Genomic DNA, 18,994 nt, shown 5'->3' with positions numbered 1-18,994 from the left:
AAAATCTTGAATCTACTTAATATGAAATTGTGCAGCTCTGGCACAGACCAGAGGCTTATTGAGATGCTACAGCAGACCTTCAAAATACACAACTCACGCTTGAAGAAATAATCACTTCTCAGAGTCTGTGCACTTCTGCATGGAGGAGTGGAGCTGAATAAAGCGCCTCCCCTCCTCGGCTGCATCCTGACAGACGGATCAATATCTCCTGGAAGCGCTTGGTCGCAGTCATCTTCTGCTAATGACGGCCGCTGACGGTTATTGGGATTGAAAGCGGCGTCGTTTCCACACAGGGCTGTGTGCACGCAGTTAGCGCCGATTCGATTATGCACTGTTAACGCTGTCATGTGTCCAACACTACCGCGTTGGTGATAATTCTGAAAATAGCTAACACTCGCCACAACAGATACAAGCACACACACCTGCACTAGCGCTGCCATCTAGTCTCATATACTATTTTAAAAATGTCCCCTTGAACCGTGTGTTTATAGAATCCTCCTTAATGAAATAATTGAGTGTGAAATCGTGTTGTTGAAAGTAATTGAACGCTATTAACAGCCCACACAGAACGATGTTCTCTCAACCGCATTCACCTTTTACCCTTATGCATTCGGACCTGTGTGTGTGTGTGTGTGTGTGTGCATGGGTTTACCTGTGGGTCTGAGTCCAGCCGGACATGGACGCCCTGGTGGGCGGACAAAGACCTTTTTGCCACCGAACGGTGCTGGAAATGGTAATAATCCCCAAAGACCTGAGAGAGAGAACGAGAGTGACAGATTATTCAGATTGCAAGGTCAAAGTCACGCCCTGCAATTAAACACTGATGGATCGAAGGAAATAAAAGCCCACGGGTTCTCCTGAAGGACGAAGGGCTGCGGCTTTAACCAGGCGCCCGCCGCGAGGAGACGCTGCCTAATCAACGGCGCCGCTGGTTTGAACTGATTGGCTGGGAAACCCCTGGTACCCGACCCCCCCCTTCGACCAGCGAGGGCACTTTCATTGCGCCCCTCGATTAATTAGGACCAGCTGATCATTAATAAGCCAACGATGCATGCGACAGACCAGAAGCACAAAAGCCTTCCCAGGAGGAGATCCCGGCCATGTCCAGGAACCCTTCAAAACGCTCCGATATGACCGCACATATATTCTTGCGTTGACGCTGCATAAACAACGAAAATAAATATTTTCCACTCGCCGGTACTCATAACATCCGATTAATCATGTCACAAGTGATAATGTCCCCGATTCATTAGCTACTCGTTACCCCGCCTCCAATAAAATGGCCAGACAAATGAAGTCTCGGCTTAGTGTAATACAGAAATCCATTTGCCCCGAGTGGGACGAAGTGGTGTGAGGTTATCGATACTCCAGGGGCCTTATTTCGCACTTTGCTGAATATTTAGTTTTTCAATCATGAGACCAAAGCATACAAACACACATCACACACAATCAGATGTTCCTGGATATGAACAAGTACAGTAAAAAGTAAGAGTAAGGCCATTTTGCTGGTCTGCGTTAATTTGTTAAGTTATAGCGGTTAAATAAAAAAACGAAACAATAGTTTTTGTGCGTCTTGGTGCATTTTGTTCCTCTTCATGTTTAACACAGGACCCTGAATGTATTAATATAGTCAAATCCATGCATCACAATAATCTTTTCTTCTGTATTTTCTGTTTGCCTTAATGATTTGATATTATCATAGCACCCAGGACGGTCTACAGATATCTGTACTCTATACAGATTTCAAGACAATTGGTTATGACAATAATAGGCCTGAGATGTGATCTGTGACAGTCGAATGGGAGCTCCTCGTTGCTTCCCTCGCTCGTCAAAATCCCCACGCCGCGAGTGGCAGTCGAGTTCTCTGCACATGGCTCACGGGTCAGAGCAGGGTGCCTGCGAGGCTGCTTGGCGACTGCTGTAGGTCAGACAGGGGGGGTCACCCCTCAAGATGCCGCGTCTTATCCGGCCTGACAAACAGAGGGCACCGAAGTGCTCCTGGTGGCTGGTGATGAGAAGATGGAATTGTGCCTTCGTTTTTGCTTTGCTGTCCCACCAGACCGCCTATTGGACAGCAGAGTAAAATCCCACAGAGGGGAGAAGCTGTGCCCTTTCTAGCTTCATAAACTGTGAGAGGTGAGGATATTGAAAGCCTGGAACAAAGGTGACCATCAGCATGTACAAATCAAGCTTGGGTGGGGGGACAGCAGACGTCAATGTGTCTCCTGCTTTTCCAGATGGGTCCACCACCCCCTAAAACATTCATTTCCCGTTACAAGAAAAAAGAGCACAAGCAGTGGTCTATCATTGGAAAAGAACTCCAGTGCCCTACTGCATCTCCACATTTTAAATCCGTAAAAATAAATAAATAATAAAATAAATAAATAAATAAAAAGCACCCGGCATCCGGTGCTTCGTCCGAGTCTCTGTGCACGCTCAAGGTTATCTGTGTGCTGGTAGTGTTCAACAGGGGTGGCGAGATCGGAATCCAGAGCTGCCACCTTTTTTTTTTTTTTACGGAGCTGTTTACTTTAACAGCGCCCTCGCCAGGGTGTTGATCTTGGCCTCGGCTTTTGGGAAGCCAGCATCATAATGCGGCCAACATGACCCGTTAAATCATCCAAAAAAAGCTCAGCGCAGATGAATTCGCAACAGATGAATACGAGGAATGCATACTACTGACCTGAGATCAGCGGAAGCACAGCCACACTTTAAAAGAAGCATACCACCTTATAAAGACTGACTGCATCACATGGAAACTGTTGCAGGAACTAATTGATGCATGCCTATGTACAGTCGTGGACGAAATTTTTGAGAATGACGCAAAGTTTGCTGCTTCAGTGTTTTTAGATGTTTTTGTCAGTTGTTTCTGTGGTGTATTGAAGTATAATTGCAAGCATTTTATACGTTTCAAAGACTTTTATTGACAATTACATCAAATTTATGCAAAGAGTCAATACTTTTTTTTTTTGCAATTGGCCCTGGCGTGCTTTCAACCAACTTCTGGGCCAAATCCTGACTGATAGCGACCCATTCCTTCATAATCAGTGCTTGGAGTTTGTCAGAGTTTTAAAGGGTTTTTTGTCCACCCGCCTCTTGAGGATTGACCACAAGTTCTCAGTTGGATCAAGTTCCAGAGAGTTTCCTGGCCATGGACCCAAAATTTCAATGTTTTGTTCCCCGAGCCACTTAGTTCTCACTTTGGCTTTATGGCAGGGTGCTCCATCCTGCTGGAAAAGGCCTTGTTCTTCACCAAACTGTTCTTGGATGGTTGGGAGAAGTTGCCGTCGAAGGATGTTTTGGTACCATTCTTTGTTCATGGCCATGTTCTTTGGCAAAATTGTGAGTGAGCCCACTCCCTTGTATGAGAAGCAGCATGAATGGTCTCAGGATGCTTTTACTGTTGGCATGTGACAGGACTGATGGTAGCGCTCAACTTTTCTTCTCCTGACAATCATCATTTTAAGATGCCCCAAACAATCGGAAAGGGGCTTCATCAGAGAAAATGTTTTCACCCCAGTCCTCAGCAGTCCAATCCCTGTACGTTTTGCAGAATATCAGTCTGTCCTTGATGTTTTTCTTGGAGAGAAGTGGCTTATTTCCTGGCCTTTTTGACACCAGGCCTTCCTCCAAAAGTCTACGCCTCACTGTGCATGCAGATGCTCTCACACCTGCCTGCTGCCACTCCAGCTGCCAAAAAGCCTGAACTATATACAAGCAAATTACTTTAATTACTCAAATTACTGCCCTTATATATAGCTCAACAGCTTATTAGATTTGTGAAGTGAAGTAATTGTCACTTGTGATACACAGCAGCACACGGTGCACACAGTGAAATTTGTCCTCTGCATTTAACCCATCACCCTGTGTGAGCAGTGGGCAGCCATGACAGGTGCCCGGGGAGCAGTGTGTGGGGACGGTGCTTTGCTCAGTGGCACCTCAGTGGGATTCGAATCGGCAACTTTCTGATTACGGGGCAGCTTCCTTTACCGCTAGCCCACCGCTGCCCCCTATGAATTTCCAATCAGAACAGTATCAAAAATCATAACGAATACCACAGATTCCCCTCTACCCCTCAACCATGAACCTACTCTTCACCAAAAATAAACGGGATCAGAAGCTGAAAAGACAGTTCCCAGCTGGAACTAAGAGCTGTTGGATGTTCTATTATGAGCGGATCATGTGCTCTGGAATTTCCTCTAATGATGACACATTTTTGAATGCAAAGGTTCTATTCAAAAAGCCGATGGAAGCTCGTTCTGTTCCATTATATGGCAAATACATTCAATGAGTTTTAAATGGAATTCACTTCAAGAACGCTTCCCCTGTCGTGTGAAAGTATGGGAGGGCTTGCAGAAGCATTACAGAGTCATTACAAAGTCAGATGTGCAAATTACTGATCCTACTGACACACTGAGAGTTAAATGAAAAACTAAAAAATAGAAAATTGTATTAACTAAGATTCATTCACTTTAATTCTTTATTTTGGCCTGTATTTGAAAATTTCACATGGCTGCCTTATAATGAATCACAGTTTCATTTAGGGCTGGATGATATGGCAAAAATCATTAATCACGATATACTTTCCCATATCGAAAGATTCAATACAATATTTCGATATGGGAAACAATACAATCTTCAATACAATATTGGCAGAATGAAAACCAAATGTCTTTGCTAGCTTTACGCAGTGAACCACATCTCATGTTACTGCATGCATTGCTTTCAATGTGTTTTATATTACAATTTTTTGGAAGTCACTCTCTCTCTCCCATGATGCTCCACTGAAATCTGATACATAGACTCACAAAGATCCACTCACACACACTCTCTCTTCAAGCGTGCCTCTCTCAAGTGTGTGATGTACATGCTACTGTCTTGCTATAATTTCTGGGATATTTAATTCGATTTGTCGGCATCAGGGAGCCGGCCAGTGTCCAGGGATGGGCTCCAGCAGCCGCAACCCTGAGTGACCGGACCAAGGGTTTAAGAATATTGAGGGATGCTTTTCCTGTTCCGTTCTTTTCACTTGCATTTGTGATGGCCCGGAACGTTGCCAGGTCCCTACAAAAAAAAGGCCCGTTTACACATAACCACGACCCGGTAAATTGCCAGAACATTTATAGGTTAAAGGCCTCGTCACAGGAGGCACAGGAGGAATGTGAAATGGCTCTGTACAGTGTGATTTTATCAGCTGGAAAAAATGGATTTATTTTATTCACCGGTAAAAGCAGTGTGATGAAATTGGCATCTAGAATGCCTATAGACTGCGCAAAGCCAGATCTTATGATTCCGGTTTTTATTTCTGAAGCGCCAGCCAATCCCCCCTCATGGTGAAGAGAAGTGAAGTTATCAGCAATACTTTATCAGCAATACGTTTCTGAGAGACTGCATTTATAAGGATGTTGGGATGGATTCGTAATCTTTTTTTTTTTTTTTTTGCTGTCTGCTGTATAAAAGCAATTTCCTGGAAGTTCAAGGATCATATTATTTCTCCAGGGCATTTGCAGAGAAAGTGGCTTTTTTTCCCATGCTGTAGACATCTTAAACGTTCATTAACCAATATTCAACAAATCGTTTCTGCTACAGAACAATTGGCATGGTTTTCCGACTGTGACTGTTCTTACATGCATCTCTCCTCTATGCAAAGTTCTACTACGTTGAATAACGCACAATACGCATGTTGAAGTCAAGGTCAGAATCCATGGCAGCACTGCAACATTATAAATGCATCACCATGGTGCTAATAAAACCGAGATGAATGCAATTTTGTCACATTCAATAGAATCAGAGTCATTATCCACTAGCATTAAAAAAAAAAAAACATGTAATAAATAAATAATTAAAAACACCGGTCAACACAAACAGTGGCCTCTTACTTAATTAGAACAGTTGAGACCATATCCACAAAATTCAGGAGCTGGGAATTTGTGTCACCATGCAACTTTTCATTTAAAAGTTATTCATGATGGATGTTATTCCAGAATTACTGAAATATATATTTGCACAGGGAAACACAAACAAATACACAGCAGAGTGATATGCCAGAGACACAGACATAATTTCCATATTTTTACGGTAAAATGTCCACAGCAGGATGAAACAACAGGTGGTGCAGACCAAGTTTTAAAAAGAAGACGAGTTCAACGATGCACGTGGTGCAAACCTCCGGACAGCTAAAATATACGAACAGGGTTGCAGAGTCGTCCTCGGATGTGATTCATGCACACACAAGCAAAAAAAAAAAGTAATTTACAACATGCCAGAGTGGACGTCTGTAAAATGGTGCACAAATGCTGCGTGCACAATTCGCATCCACAATCGATTCAGGTCAAACTGACAGGAGATGTATTTTATAATTCATTCATTTAGGTTGGAACAGTTGATCAGCTAGATTCTTAATGCAGACTGTCAATGGACGATCATTCACTGTGTTATGACACTAATATACTGGTGATGCTGTGTACTGGGGATGAAACGCTAGATCACTATGGGAATATACAGCAATAATTCCTCTACTGATGCATAATCAATACCCTGGTATTCACTGATGTACAGAGGTCAAAGCTTTATAGCAGAACCGTGGGTACTAAAGGCAATTTTTGCAATACCGCAATGATGAAACATGGAGTGATTAATGATCAAATTTGTACTTTGTGGGATCTCTTGTCCCCCTTCTGTTTATGGATAACTGTCCTGAAAAATACTGAAGGTTTCTCCAGGATCTTCATGAAGGTACACATCTGGCATTAAAGATACCTGCATAACCTTCCTGTCCTGCCCCCCACCCTGATCACTCCCAGCTACCGCTGATTTGGCCCTTTTATAAGATGTTTGGAGGAGACAGACATTGTTCCTGCATTAATGTGGTCACGTTCCAGTGATGTGTCCTGACAAACTTTGTCACATGTTACCGGTTCTTTGTAGGCCCTCGTTCTGATTTCTCTGACACGTCGGGCTTTTGCGCCTCACTTCATCTGTCGTGTAACATGACAGCTAGGGTTAATAATCGATATAATTGTTTTTTTTTATATTTGTTTGAACACTGTCAATATTAACAGTGCCAACTGCAAACAAGCACATTAAGGAACATTAAAATATTACTAATGTTACTAATCAGTCTTTTATTATTGTTTATAATGTTCTAAAGTATTGTTTTTTTTTATTCATTATTTTAAATAATGCTTTCTTTTGGTAAATCAAGATGCTTCTAGGTAAAAAATGACAAAACTGAGCAGAACTCACCACAGTTGGTTCAGAATTTGCCCTCATTCATGGCAATGCAAACGACTAGCCCAGCTATCTGCCTGTTTACGAGTCCGTTGAGATGCTTTACCCCCAAAAAAGGCCTTCCTGTGACTGATGTGGCATTTAACAATGTCACAGTAAGCTTCTCGTTGTGCCAACTCCTTTCTGATGTGTTGGTATTTTACAGTGACACTGTAATTAGGTTATATTCTCGCCCAGGCCGCATGCTGATACGTTTCAGAAAAGAGCATTTGTGGAAAACACCACATGCGCTGTATGTGCACTTCAAATTCCCCCTCTCAATTTCATATTCAGTTTGGTCGCCGAGGCATCTTGCAGAAATTAAGCTCTTTCAAGCTGAGACAAACGCACGGGCATAAAAGCAGATTAGCAGCTGGGGGGACGGGAACAGCATCTGGTTCAGGCGGAAAGAAAATCCTTACTCAGCACCAACACTGTACTTCAGTCTGGGACACTGTCAAGCAATTCAAGAAGCCCCTCCTGTGTTTCTGATTACCCAGGGGAGGCGTAATTAGATCCGGAGTGACTGATGGTAATTTTCACTCTTTTAATTCGTGCAAAAAATGTAAAAAAAAAACGTTGCCCCCAGAGCACACAGAAGGGGGACATTTTTCATTTTTGTCGTTAAAAATCCCCAACAGTCCCTGACAAGCACAGTGTCTGCAGCATCCTGAAAAGAAATAACAATCAATTACACATACACACACATATTTGTGTATATATATGTGTGAATGTATTTATTTAAATACACTCGTATTTTCCATGTAGTTTCTGCAGATGTAGTTTCTTGATAATAAAGGGATCTGTCTATGGGGCTGAATCACGGAACGCAGGGGTTAAAATGGTGGGTAGGTGAACCTAATACAGTGGCCGGGAGTGTAGGTACAAGGTAGGTTTTTCTAATAAAGAGGCTGGCTGAGCAATATTATACTTCTATAGAACCCTCGCCCACACGGACCCGACATCCACTCGGGTGCGGGATGACTGGATGTGTTTGTTACAGCCCCTGTGGATGTAATCAGCTCCGCTGCCCCGGCTCTTCCTGCGCTTTTCTGTGCTTCCTTTTTCCATGGTGCCCAGACAGGAAGCGTTTGGGATGAAAAACAGAAGGGGACACAGTTGGTGATCCCCTTTTTAAGTGCCATAAACACTATCTGATCCAAACTCACGTTGCACACACCCAAACAAGCACTAGTGCATCTCCAAAAAAAGTCTGCACTACAAAAAAAAGCCACTTGTCATCCCTGACCTTTGACCTCGTCTGGATATTAGATTCGGACCTCTGAATAGAAAGATTAGGTCTGACGGATAATAAAAACCAGAAATTATTAGACTATCGCCTACGATCAAACGAAAACTCTGCACATTTCAAGACACAGGTGCACGTTCCCTACAGGATGTATCCAGCTGAGACGTCCATTACTGCGAGACATAAACAGGCACTCGCACGCTCAACGCGCGCCAAGCCACGACGAAGACGAGCCGCAGAAATAATTAGACACATCTGCTCCTGCCACCCGCGGCGTCGCTGATGAGTTCCCTCGCTAAGATGGACACAGGGCACGGCGTCTAAGACGCCCGTTCGGGCCAGAGCTGGCATGCCGGTGTCAGACATGTGACCCTCCTTTCCCTACACTGTGCAATCAAGCAGTCGTGTGTGTGTGTGTGTGTGTGTGTGTGTGAGGCTCTGCGAGATAACGGCTCTCTGAAAACCCACTAATGAAGCAGAAAAGCAGTAGGTGGCTGAGCGAGAGCGAGGGAGAGAGTGGGGGAGAGAAATCTGTTTGTATATTCACCAGAGGGGGAAAAAGTGCCATTTATAACCGCACCTTTCCAATTTGTACGCCGGTGCCACGCGGGACTCGTTTCACCTTCAAATGTGCAGCCGGCAGACAAAATCTGTTTGGGGCTTGACGGGCGCGAGCGACAGGGAAGATTTATGCGCGGCCGGTGGCCTAAAGCGGCGTGGGCCGGCCGCCCTGGCTGGGTGTTTACCATTGGGGCGGGTTAGAGCTAGTGCGGATATAGAACGAGGAGGGGCACGGACGGAACATTAACCCGTTCACTCACTCGATGTCGCATTTTTGCATTTATTTTAGCAAGTTACATATTTCATTCCAGGTTCATTCTGATGCATCACTTCAGCCAAAAACTGCTATACCACTTTTGACCACTAGACAACGTCCATAATTCCACTGCATGTTCATAACAGGTGCAAAGACCCACGGTATCATCAAGACTTGCACAAATCGCTAAACCAAGAATGAACCACTTGGTGGTTGTCCGTATCTATGATTGAAATAATTACACAGCAACAGTCACCCAGAACATGCTGTTTAATTACGTCTTATAAAAGTTGAAAAGGGGGAGAAGCCTGATGGACAGCTAGAACACACACAACTCATTTAATCAGGCGCGAACATCAAAGATCACGTTTCTTTCTTGTTTCATCTATTTATGTAAATCCCGAGTACACCATTTAACATTTACATTCACAGCAAACAAGCCCCACGCTTACGTGCATTTACATTCACAGCATTTACCAGAGTGAATCACTATTAATATTTACAGGGACAGTCACCCTGAAGTGTCTTGACATGGGTTTGAACCTGTAACTTTGTGGTCGTCTGGTTCAAAGGAGAGTGTGTTACCTACTAGGCTACGACCACCCCGTGCACTTAGATAACAAGATTCTTTTGAGCACAGCTGAAAATTGGGTTTCCACCAAAAATATCCAACCCTAGTTTGTCTAAAAGGTACTTGCCAATGCTGCCTGAAACATTACATATTATATTAATATTTTTATTTCTATTTGGATTACATCTCATATTTAATTAGTTTTTCTATTAGAGCTCAAACAAAACTACCTTTTTAATTATTATAAATGTTTCTTCTGTATTGTCATGACCTTGACATTTACGTTGTCCTCTTTATCCACAAATTCAGTGGATATAACCATTCTGACCTTTAAAATAAAATTTGATCTCTGTAAGAGTGAACACGCTGGAAGGGTTCGTGCCAGGCCGTCTGCTGCCACGGCCCAGTGTGCTACAGTTCATCAACACCTGAATGAATGTACGGCAAGTAGTCCAGACTACTTTTTAAAGCGACGCCTCTCTCCTGTCATGCATGATGACGTTCTAATGCCACCTTCAACATGCAACTGGCGCATGCCACGCATTTAAAGTGCAGGCAGTGTTCATGGTAGCATTTATGTGAACTAAGAGCGAGCTGAGAAGTGTGTGTGTGTGTGTGTGTGTGTGTGTGTGCGAGTGTGTGTTATAACAAGCCTCTCTAGTTCATTACTCATCCTGTACCCCACCTGAACTCCTGCAGCTATCGAAGCACAGGGACAATGCCCTTTCCATCCAATCCGCACACACTCAGGCACACCTGCCCTGTTCTCCATGGTGACTTATGAACACTGGCATCGTACCATGTGACACCAAGCCAGTGGAAGATGAAGAACAAGCCAGGTAGTGTAGTGAATTAAAAAGTAATACTTCACTTTGAAAGGTAGTGGAGTAAAAGTAAAGTCTCCTGAAATTTAAAGTACAGGTGAAAAAATTACACTTTCTGTCCACCTCTGCACCAAACACATTATTAAAGAGCCATAATGAAATACAAGGCAAATTTAATATGAGCTGTGAGTGAATAAAAAAAAAAAAAAGAATGCAAAACAATTTCCTGTCTAAAGACCGGAATGACGAGTGTAAATGATGAATCGTGATGTTCATGAACAATCACGATGCAAAAGCTTCTCTCAAGAAGGAAACTTTTTAAAGCAATTCAAAACTAGTGTTTAAAAAAATAAAAAGTCTCAAGTGTAGATGGACGAAATTACTGTTTACACGGCATCTGTACACTGAGCACGTAAGTAATAAAGGTGTGTTGAATCATAAGATGAAATTGTGATAAAGGTTATATATATATATATATATATAACCTTTATCACAATTTCATCTTATGATTCATGATATATATATATATATATATATATAAAAAAAAAATAAAAACACACACACACACACACAGAGAGAGAAAGGTCACACACAGACTCTTATGTAACAGATTTTTCAGTGCCTATGTACGGCTCATCCCCTCTCCTCTCCAGCCGGAAACGCTGATACTCCAGTGGGAAGTGAGCATAAACTACTTGTTATGAACATTTATCAACAAATTCCCAGTGGGACCTGCTGCACCCACAGATAAAAAAAAGCTCCACGCCAAACCCAGTCTCCGACCTGGCAGCAAGTGAGGCGGGCTGAGGGAGAGATAGAGGGCTAGAGAGGCACTGAACAATGGAGAGTGGGGGGGGGGGGGGTTTAACTGTGATGAGCACCATTTCCTCGAACACTCGGATCAGATGGTGGCCATGCTGGTTTTTATTTATTTTCTTCTCTATTTAATATCCCAGAGTGCTAGTTTTTTCACGGTGGCAGACCTGGAGGTGCTCGCTTTGTTAATGTCTCGGTCACATGGGTCCACCAGCCGCTGCTCTCTTCTCCCTTTCTTCACAGCACGGGAGTGGCCTCTTCTGTTACCGTGGCGATGAGTCACGTGGCGTGCCGGGGCTCCTGCAGTGTCTTCGTCCGACTGACAGCCTAAATGTCACCCACGCCACCCGGGTGCGTCACGGCCGGTGACGGCTGACAGGCTGCGCGTGGCGTTGATGGCGAAGCCGGAGGTCCCCGGCAGCAGTTCAGTAACGGCGCTGTCAGGAGAGCCGGGCCTGGGGCAGACGTGTCTCCGCAACCACGCGGCCGAACTTTAACGCTCATGAAACTGATCTACAGCCCTGACGCATCAGGAACTTTAAGATCATCGCTGTCACTTTATTTACAGGCCCTCATTAAGATGTGCCACGTGGGGAGTGCTCGCTAATGTCACATCAAGTACGCCTTTTGGATTTACAGATATAAATCACTGATTGTTATATAGACCATTTCTGTGGCTGTGTGATTACTTCTGACAACCAAGAAGATTAGCTTTAATGATGTTTTTATCAACGGAGCTACAAATGGGAGGAGCCTGTAGAAATGACTGACAGCTCTCACACACCCTACTTCCTACATTTACAGCATTTATCAGACGCCCTTATCCAGAGCGACTTACAATTAGTAGTGACAGGGACAGTCCCCCCCTGGAGCAACTTAGGGTTAAGTGTCTTGCTCGGGGACACAATGGTAGTAGGTGGGATTTGAACCTGGGTCTTCTGGTTCATCGTAATGGTAGTAGGTGGGATTTGAACCTGGGTCTTCTGGTTCATCTTACCCACTAGGCTACTACAACTTCCTCATTCTCTGTCAATAAGAAACTCAGCAAAGTGAGGCAAATTGTCCCGCTCCTTCCATCCCTTGTTCCATCCTCCATGTTCTCTACCATTACGGCCCTTATCCAGAACGCAGAATAATCAGTATTTACAGGGACAGTCCCCTCAAAGACACTCGGGGTTAAATGTCTCGCTCTGGTACAAAAAGGTAGTAAGTGGGGTTTGAACCTGTGGCTTTGTGGTCGTCCCACTCGGCTACTGCCATTTCTTCACACTTAATACCCCCCATTAACAGGCTATGACCCCGCCCACTGCCACACCAAAAGGTGCAGATTACCAGCACTTTACCTCAAGTATTCTGATGCCCAAAAAAATGGCCAAATGAAAGGGTATTAATAAATACTCCAAAAATCTTTAAATTGTTCCTCTCCATGGTAATGTTCCCGGTAATTAGTGATACTGAAAGAAGCCACATTCCTTCAGTGATGCAAAAGATTGATAGAGATGGACTGCCAACAGGGGGACATATGCTGTCCCTCTGCTTCCAAGACTGACAGAGTTGATTATGCACTGGCAGGGAAGGGGGGGGTGAACAGTACCTTAGAAAAAGAAACCTTGACCGGACTTTGCATTTTTACATGTGAATGAACAAGCAGAGGCCCTTCCCCTCGACCCAGGAGACGCCAGTCCTGCCTTTACGCGCTGCAGACGTGCGCGGCGCTGGGCGAGGGAGGACCGGGCACCTCGGGGTCACGTATGCTGCGCGGTCCTGGGAGAGGCTCGGACAGGACAGCGGGGCAGGGAGAGCTGTGCTGGCCTACTTTAAACCCCAAGCGGAGAAGAGACTGATACACAGCGAGAGAGAGAGAGAGAGAGAGAGAGAGAGATTTGCTATTCAGACGAGCGGAAAAAATTGGCAATGGGCTACAGTGGGCAGATGGTGTGAAGGTCAAAGGCGGACGCATACGCTGAGCGGGACGTCTGTATCTAATCTGCAGTCACACAGACACTGAGCCGAATGTCTTCATCGTCCTCGCCTATGTACACACAGCCACAGACGAGTGCACGAAAACATATTCAGACACACAAAAAAAGTCCACAAAGAGGCAGGATAATGAAGGCGTCGCATGGAGACACACGTGCGTTAAGCCAGTGGAAAAGAAATGGTATGCTTATGTAACATGGAAAGCGGTAAGGGCGGCTAATGCCAGGCAGATAATGCATTTTACGATTCCGCTGTAATGGTCTACGCATGCAGGGACGGGGAGGGGGGAGATCTGCGGGCAAAAAATACTCTGTCAGGCACGGACAAGTGAACCACTTCCCAGATAGGTTTATTTTAATGATCATCAATAACATGCGGGGGACAAAAAAAAAAATTGAATGATTTACCGGTCATCTGATAAGGAAAAATACAATTTGCACTCTTGAACAACTCAATTTGTTGCTCAAAATTCCGTTTTTTGGCCTTCATTTTGGTCCTTTGAACTGTTTTTATCCACGTTGGATCACGTGGCAACTTTCTTTGAGCGTCTCAAAACCACAGACATGGACAGAAGTGCTCTGTTACGAGTTTACGGCTTTAAGAAATTTTAAGACAACATCCAGCTCTTTGGTTAACTGGCCTGTCTCTTTAAACCCCAGTTTGAGAACATCATGTCATCGCTCTGGGTGTGAAAAGAAACTGGAGACGAAGCGAGGCGAGACGTGCACTGAGCGCAGCAAGACGCGTTGGGCGTTACTAAAACCCAATCTCTTTCAAGAAGGAGATCCACAACCAACAAAGCAAAAAGGTTTCATCAGAGTTTAAAAGGAAAAAGGAATAAAAACTGTATATGCGATGCATTTTTTCTGTTTAAACCTCCCAAATCTAAGATAATGAGGGAGATAACAAAGCACCGCGGTTCCAAAGGATGGCCAATTTTCCTCCCGTAGCACTTCTTCTTCAGTTCTGTAATTAAAGAACCTGCTGGGCCCATTCTTTAACACAACGTTGTTTTAAAGGAAAATCTTCTTCATCCCATTTTCTTTCACAGTTCTCCAAAAAGCACCACGCATTTGGAGGGGGTGTCTGGTATGCAAATGGCTGTCCTACATGTGTGAGTTTGTGGCAGAGCAAATTTGCCTCGCTAGAACAACCACCCCCAACCGTCCATCTAGAACTGACACACACAGACACACACACACACAAATCGAGTCTATGAGCTCAACACTTCACAGCTCCACCGCAGGTTCCGGCATAATATGTATGAAGTGGATCATGACTATGTGCCCTCTGTGTGACTTGAGCATGGCCGAGCGGCGATGGCCTTGAGGGGACATTACAGTAGGCTAGTGAATGAAGCAGATAACAGGCCAACATCTAGTATGCAGACGTTAAAAACATCTAGCGTTGAAATGGATGAGAAATTTAGCAAATACATCCCCTTCCATATCTTATAACCAGTTATCTTTCATTCATTTTAATGACTTTTAAAAAAAGAATATAATGTATGTTGTAGGTTTTCAGCTCTAATGAACTCTCTACACGCCTCAGTGTTCCGGAGACTTGATTGGTTACAACTGACATGTAACAGACCCACATGTTGCACTTGCAGAATGGAGCAACGTCTGACCCCTGATTGATTACTAGGGCCTATAAACGAATTGAAATGACCCCGGGCGACCCCCCTGACGCGATTCAGAAATGTCCGGCCGACACACTTCAGCCTGCAGGATGTGGGGTCGGTACACCTGAGCACGCCGGTCAGGCCTGAACAACGTTCGCCGTTTTCAGTTTCCTTTTTTCTTTCTTTCTTTGGTCTTCGGCACGTCGGTGGCTGCAAGGCAAGGTCGGCTTTGAGTGCGCCGACGCTGGGCTGTTAGCTCGCCTGAGTTAAACACTGCTCAGAACCATTCGCCTGCATCTTCAAAACACCCCGCCGCAAGCACAGGGCTAAACCAGCCACAGAACCGCCTCACTCCAATAACAGCCAACCATGAAACATGCCATTCTGCCTCCTTGTGCACAGGGGGGAGTAGCAGTGTGGAGAACGGAGGCGAATGGAGGGAGGAGACGGACACTGTTCAACACCTGGACGTGTCAAATCGTCCAAAAACCGCCCCCTATTTTAAGGTTAAGGCCCCATCCACACCAGAACGTTCTTCTCTAAAACCGGAAATTTTCTATCCAATCTGACATGGCGTCCACATGGAAATGGTGTTTCAGGGGACCCGGAACGGTCATTACGGCAACTACAAGAAATCCTCTCTAAGGTGCACAAGGTAACGTCCCCACACACTGAAAGTGAAGTGATTGTCATTGTGATAATGAAATGTGTCCCCTGTTTTTAACCATCAGCCTTGGTGAGCAGTGGGCAGCCATGACAGGCGCCCGGGGAGCAGTGTGTGGGGACGGTGCTTTGCTCAGTGGCACCTTGGCAGATCGGGGTTCGAACCAGCAACCTTCTGATTACGGGCCACCACCTGTCCCCCCACTGCATTCATGGCTGCCTCAGGGGATGGATTAAATGCAGAGGATTCCACTTTCCCTTAAAGAGCAATGACGTGCTCCGACTGTTCAACACACTGCGGAGGAGGACTAGAAGGGCACTTTTGGTGAGTTACAGCACCACTTACGGGTATGGAGGGGGAGTTAAAACATTATTTGGGCCATTCTCTGCAGTAGAGATTTATTTTCCGAAGCTTTTTAGAAACTGAAAATGTGTTTTAGAGAAAATCGTTCTCGTGTGGACGGGGCCTAAGTTAAAAGGCTTGGGTCAGTAGCTGGTCTCTCCTCTCGAAGATACTGTAAGCAGCAGGCAGTGTCTTCTTCTTGATGTGGCATTAGTGAACATTTACTAGGCTGGCCCACCTCTTTCATATCGTCAGAAAAATACAGCATTGTGTTCAAAACACGGGAGCATAAAAAAAAAAGGAATTTAACACAGAGATTTAACCCAGAGACTCACAAACTGGTTGGTTAGTCTGATTATACTCAGATTGCACTGGCGCTGTGTCTAGACCTCCGTAGGCCAAACAAGTCTTTCCCATAAGGCCCTGGGGTACAAATGTTTTTCCAGTTCTCCTCTTACCGGAATCCCATGCCACTCCCAGCCTCTCCCGGGGCTCTGGGGAGCGACAGAAACGGCTCAGCAAACCGTGAGAGATGGATGGCACAGTTTTCAGCATCTCTCTGGGTGTGCCTAATGACTAGCTGTGCCAGTGTAAGTGTGTGTGATTGTGTGGTTGTGTGTGCTTTTTGCACGCAATTGACGTAATTCATGCATCCTAAATTCAAAAAAGCTCCCATCTGTGCAAAGCGTACGCCTTAAATCTCGTGCAGGGATGGAGGAATATGTTAACCAAATCAGTAAACACAGCAGAACGCGTCCCCCGCATTGCCGCTGCCTTGACTATAAACACCGATCCAGGACGTCGAGGCTAGAGCCGCCGAGACCGAGAGCCGCAATGATCGCGGATAAAAGCGTCCAACAGTAAAGCGTGGACTCGAATGCCGCTGGCACAGTTGGGGCCGCAAGTTTGATCGACGTCTGGCTCTCCCACGTACAGACCCCGCCCCACCCCCACGGCACCCATGTGGAGGTGACTCTTAAAGCCACCAGAGTTAGAGCCACGGGCACAGTGGGGGGCCGCATGTTTGATAGACGGCATAGTAACGATCTTTCTACAGTATCTGGGTTCAGGTCCGGTGACTGTGGAGGTCAGGTCTCCACTTTTTGTTAAGTACATAACTCCACATGTGTACATTCATAGTTTTGATGCCTTCAGTGAGAATCTACCAACGTAAATGGTCATGAAAATAAAGAAAAATCATTGAATGAGAAGGTGTGTCCAAACTTTTGGCCTGTACTGTATGTTGTGTAGTTATCTGATAAATGCTGTAAATGTAAATGTCACTTTTAGGAAAATTAAATTTAAATGATGTTTTCCTTTTTTTTTTGCGGAAAAGTAATTCCAGAGAAACATTTTCACCACAGCACAGCCCTTCCGGGACAAGACTAAAGCACACAGTTACTCTCCATTAATATTTCAGAACATCTCCTCACAGGGAATGAAGAAGAATGAAGAGAAGAAGAGAGCAAGATATGGGAGAGCCATGAAAGGAGGTGAATCAGGAGCGAGACATGGCCACAGGCGCTTCTTCGATTTCACTTCATCATGATTAATGCAGAAATTAATAAATAAACAACAGCAAAATAACAGAAAAAAACGAAGCGGGGGAGGGATGTTGGATTTGTCCCTGCTGACACAGAATTTCATAGTCCGGGGGAGATGAAAGAGCCGGAAGTGATGAGCAGCAACTGTGAATGTAACAGGTGTTGGAAATGTCTAAAAGTGCATGAGCGCAAAAAAACACGTTCACCACAATTTATATACAGTACAGGCCACACCTTCTAATTCAGTGTGTTTTCTTTATTTTCATGACCATTTACGTTGGTAGATTCTCACTGAAGGCATCAAAACTATGAATGAACACATGTGGAGTTATGTACTTAACAAAAAAAGGTGAAATAAGTGAAAACATGTTTTATATTCTAGTTTCTTTGCTCTTATTACTGCTTTGCACACTCTTGGCATTCTCTCGATGAGCTTCAAGAGGTCGTCACCTGAAATGCTTTTCCAACAGTCTTGAAGGAGTTCCCAGAGGTGTTTAGCACTTGTTGGCCCCTTTGCCTTCACTCTGTGGTCCAGCTCACCCCAAACCATCTGGATTGGGTTCAGGTCCGGTGACTGTGGAGGTCAGGTCTCCACTTTTTGTAAAGTACATAATTCCACATGTGTTCATTCATAGTTTTGATGCCTTCAGTGAGAATCTACCAATGTAAATGGTCACGGAAATAAAGAAAACACATTGAATGAGAAGATGTGTCCAAACGTTTGACCTGTACTGTGTGTGTGTGTGTGTGTGTGTGTGTGTGTGTGTGTATATATATAAAAAATATTGTGGTCAATGTGTTTTTTTTCTATTTATTTTCCATATATATTTTCCAGTATGTTCTGGGGATATTCCAATATATATATATATAAAAATACATTTTGGAATATCCCCGGTGGCGATGCCACTCATGCAGACTCTGGCTCTCCACTCTGAGAATATTTCTACATGAATTTAAACTCCACTTTGTTGAATGTGATTTGAATATGTCAACTAAAAAAAAAAAAAAAAAAAAAAAAAAGGGGGGGGGGGAACAACGCAGAGACGTGACGGCGCTGAAATTCGGCGTCTCGCTGGCACGCGTGCCACTGTCAGCGATGCAGGATGTCGCGCAGTCCTCTCCTGCCCACCAACGAGCACATTAGCAGCCCCGTCTCATTACTGCGCTGCGATGGAAATGACAGGCGTGGTACAGAAAAAGAGAAAGATAGAAAGAGAGAGAGAGGCACAATCAGAGGGGGAGAAAACGAGAGAATATGTGGAATTATGTCCATATTTACAAAGGGCTAGGTGAG

General features: G+C 44.6%; 1 protein-coding gene and 1 long non-coding RNA gene across 2 annotated transcripts in view; one reads left to right on the top strand and one right to left on the bottom strand.

The window, feature by feature from the left end:
- LOC114767191 (alpha-mannosidase 2x-like) overlaps nucleotides 1-255 on the top strand; it is a 16,244-nt gene extending 15,989 nt beyond the window's left edge. Inside the window, 1 exon segment of the mRNA XM_028958772.1 lies at nucleotides 229-255. Coding sequence (XP_028814605.1) covers nucleotides 229-255 — 27 coding nt within the window.
- Nucleotides 256-622: 367 nt separating this feature from the next.
- The window catches only part of LOC114767281 (uncharacterized), a 43,481-nt gene continuing 25,109 nt past the window's right edge, over nucleotides 623-18,994 (bottom strand). The window contains exon 3 of the long non-coding RNA XR_003742914.1: nucleotides 623-751. This is a non-coding gene — a long non-coding RNA (uncharacterized LOC114767281). The remainder of the gene's footprint in view (nucleotides 752-18,994) is intronic.

This window comes from Denticeps clupeoides, chromosome 17, assembly GCF_900700375.1.
Source record: "Denticeps clupeoides chromosome 17, fDenClu1.1, whole genome shotgun sequence".
NCBI lineage: Eukaryota > Metazoa > Chordata > Actinopteri > Clupeiformes > Denticipitidae > Denticeps > Denticeps clupeoides.
Note: the sequence above shows the minus strand (reverse complement) of the source record. Positions and strands in the feature narration are given on the sequence as shown.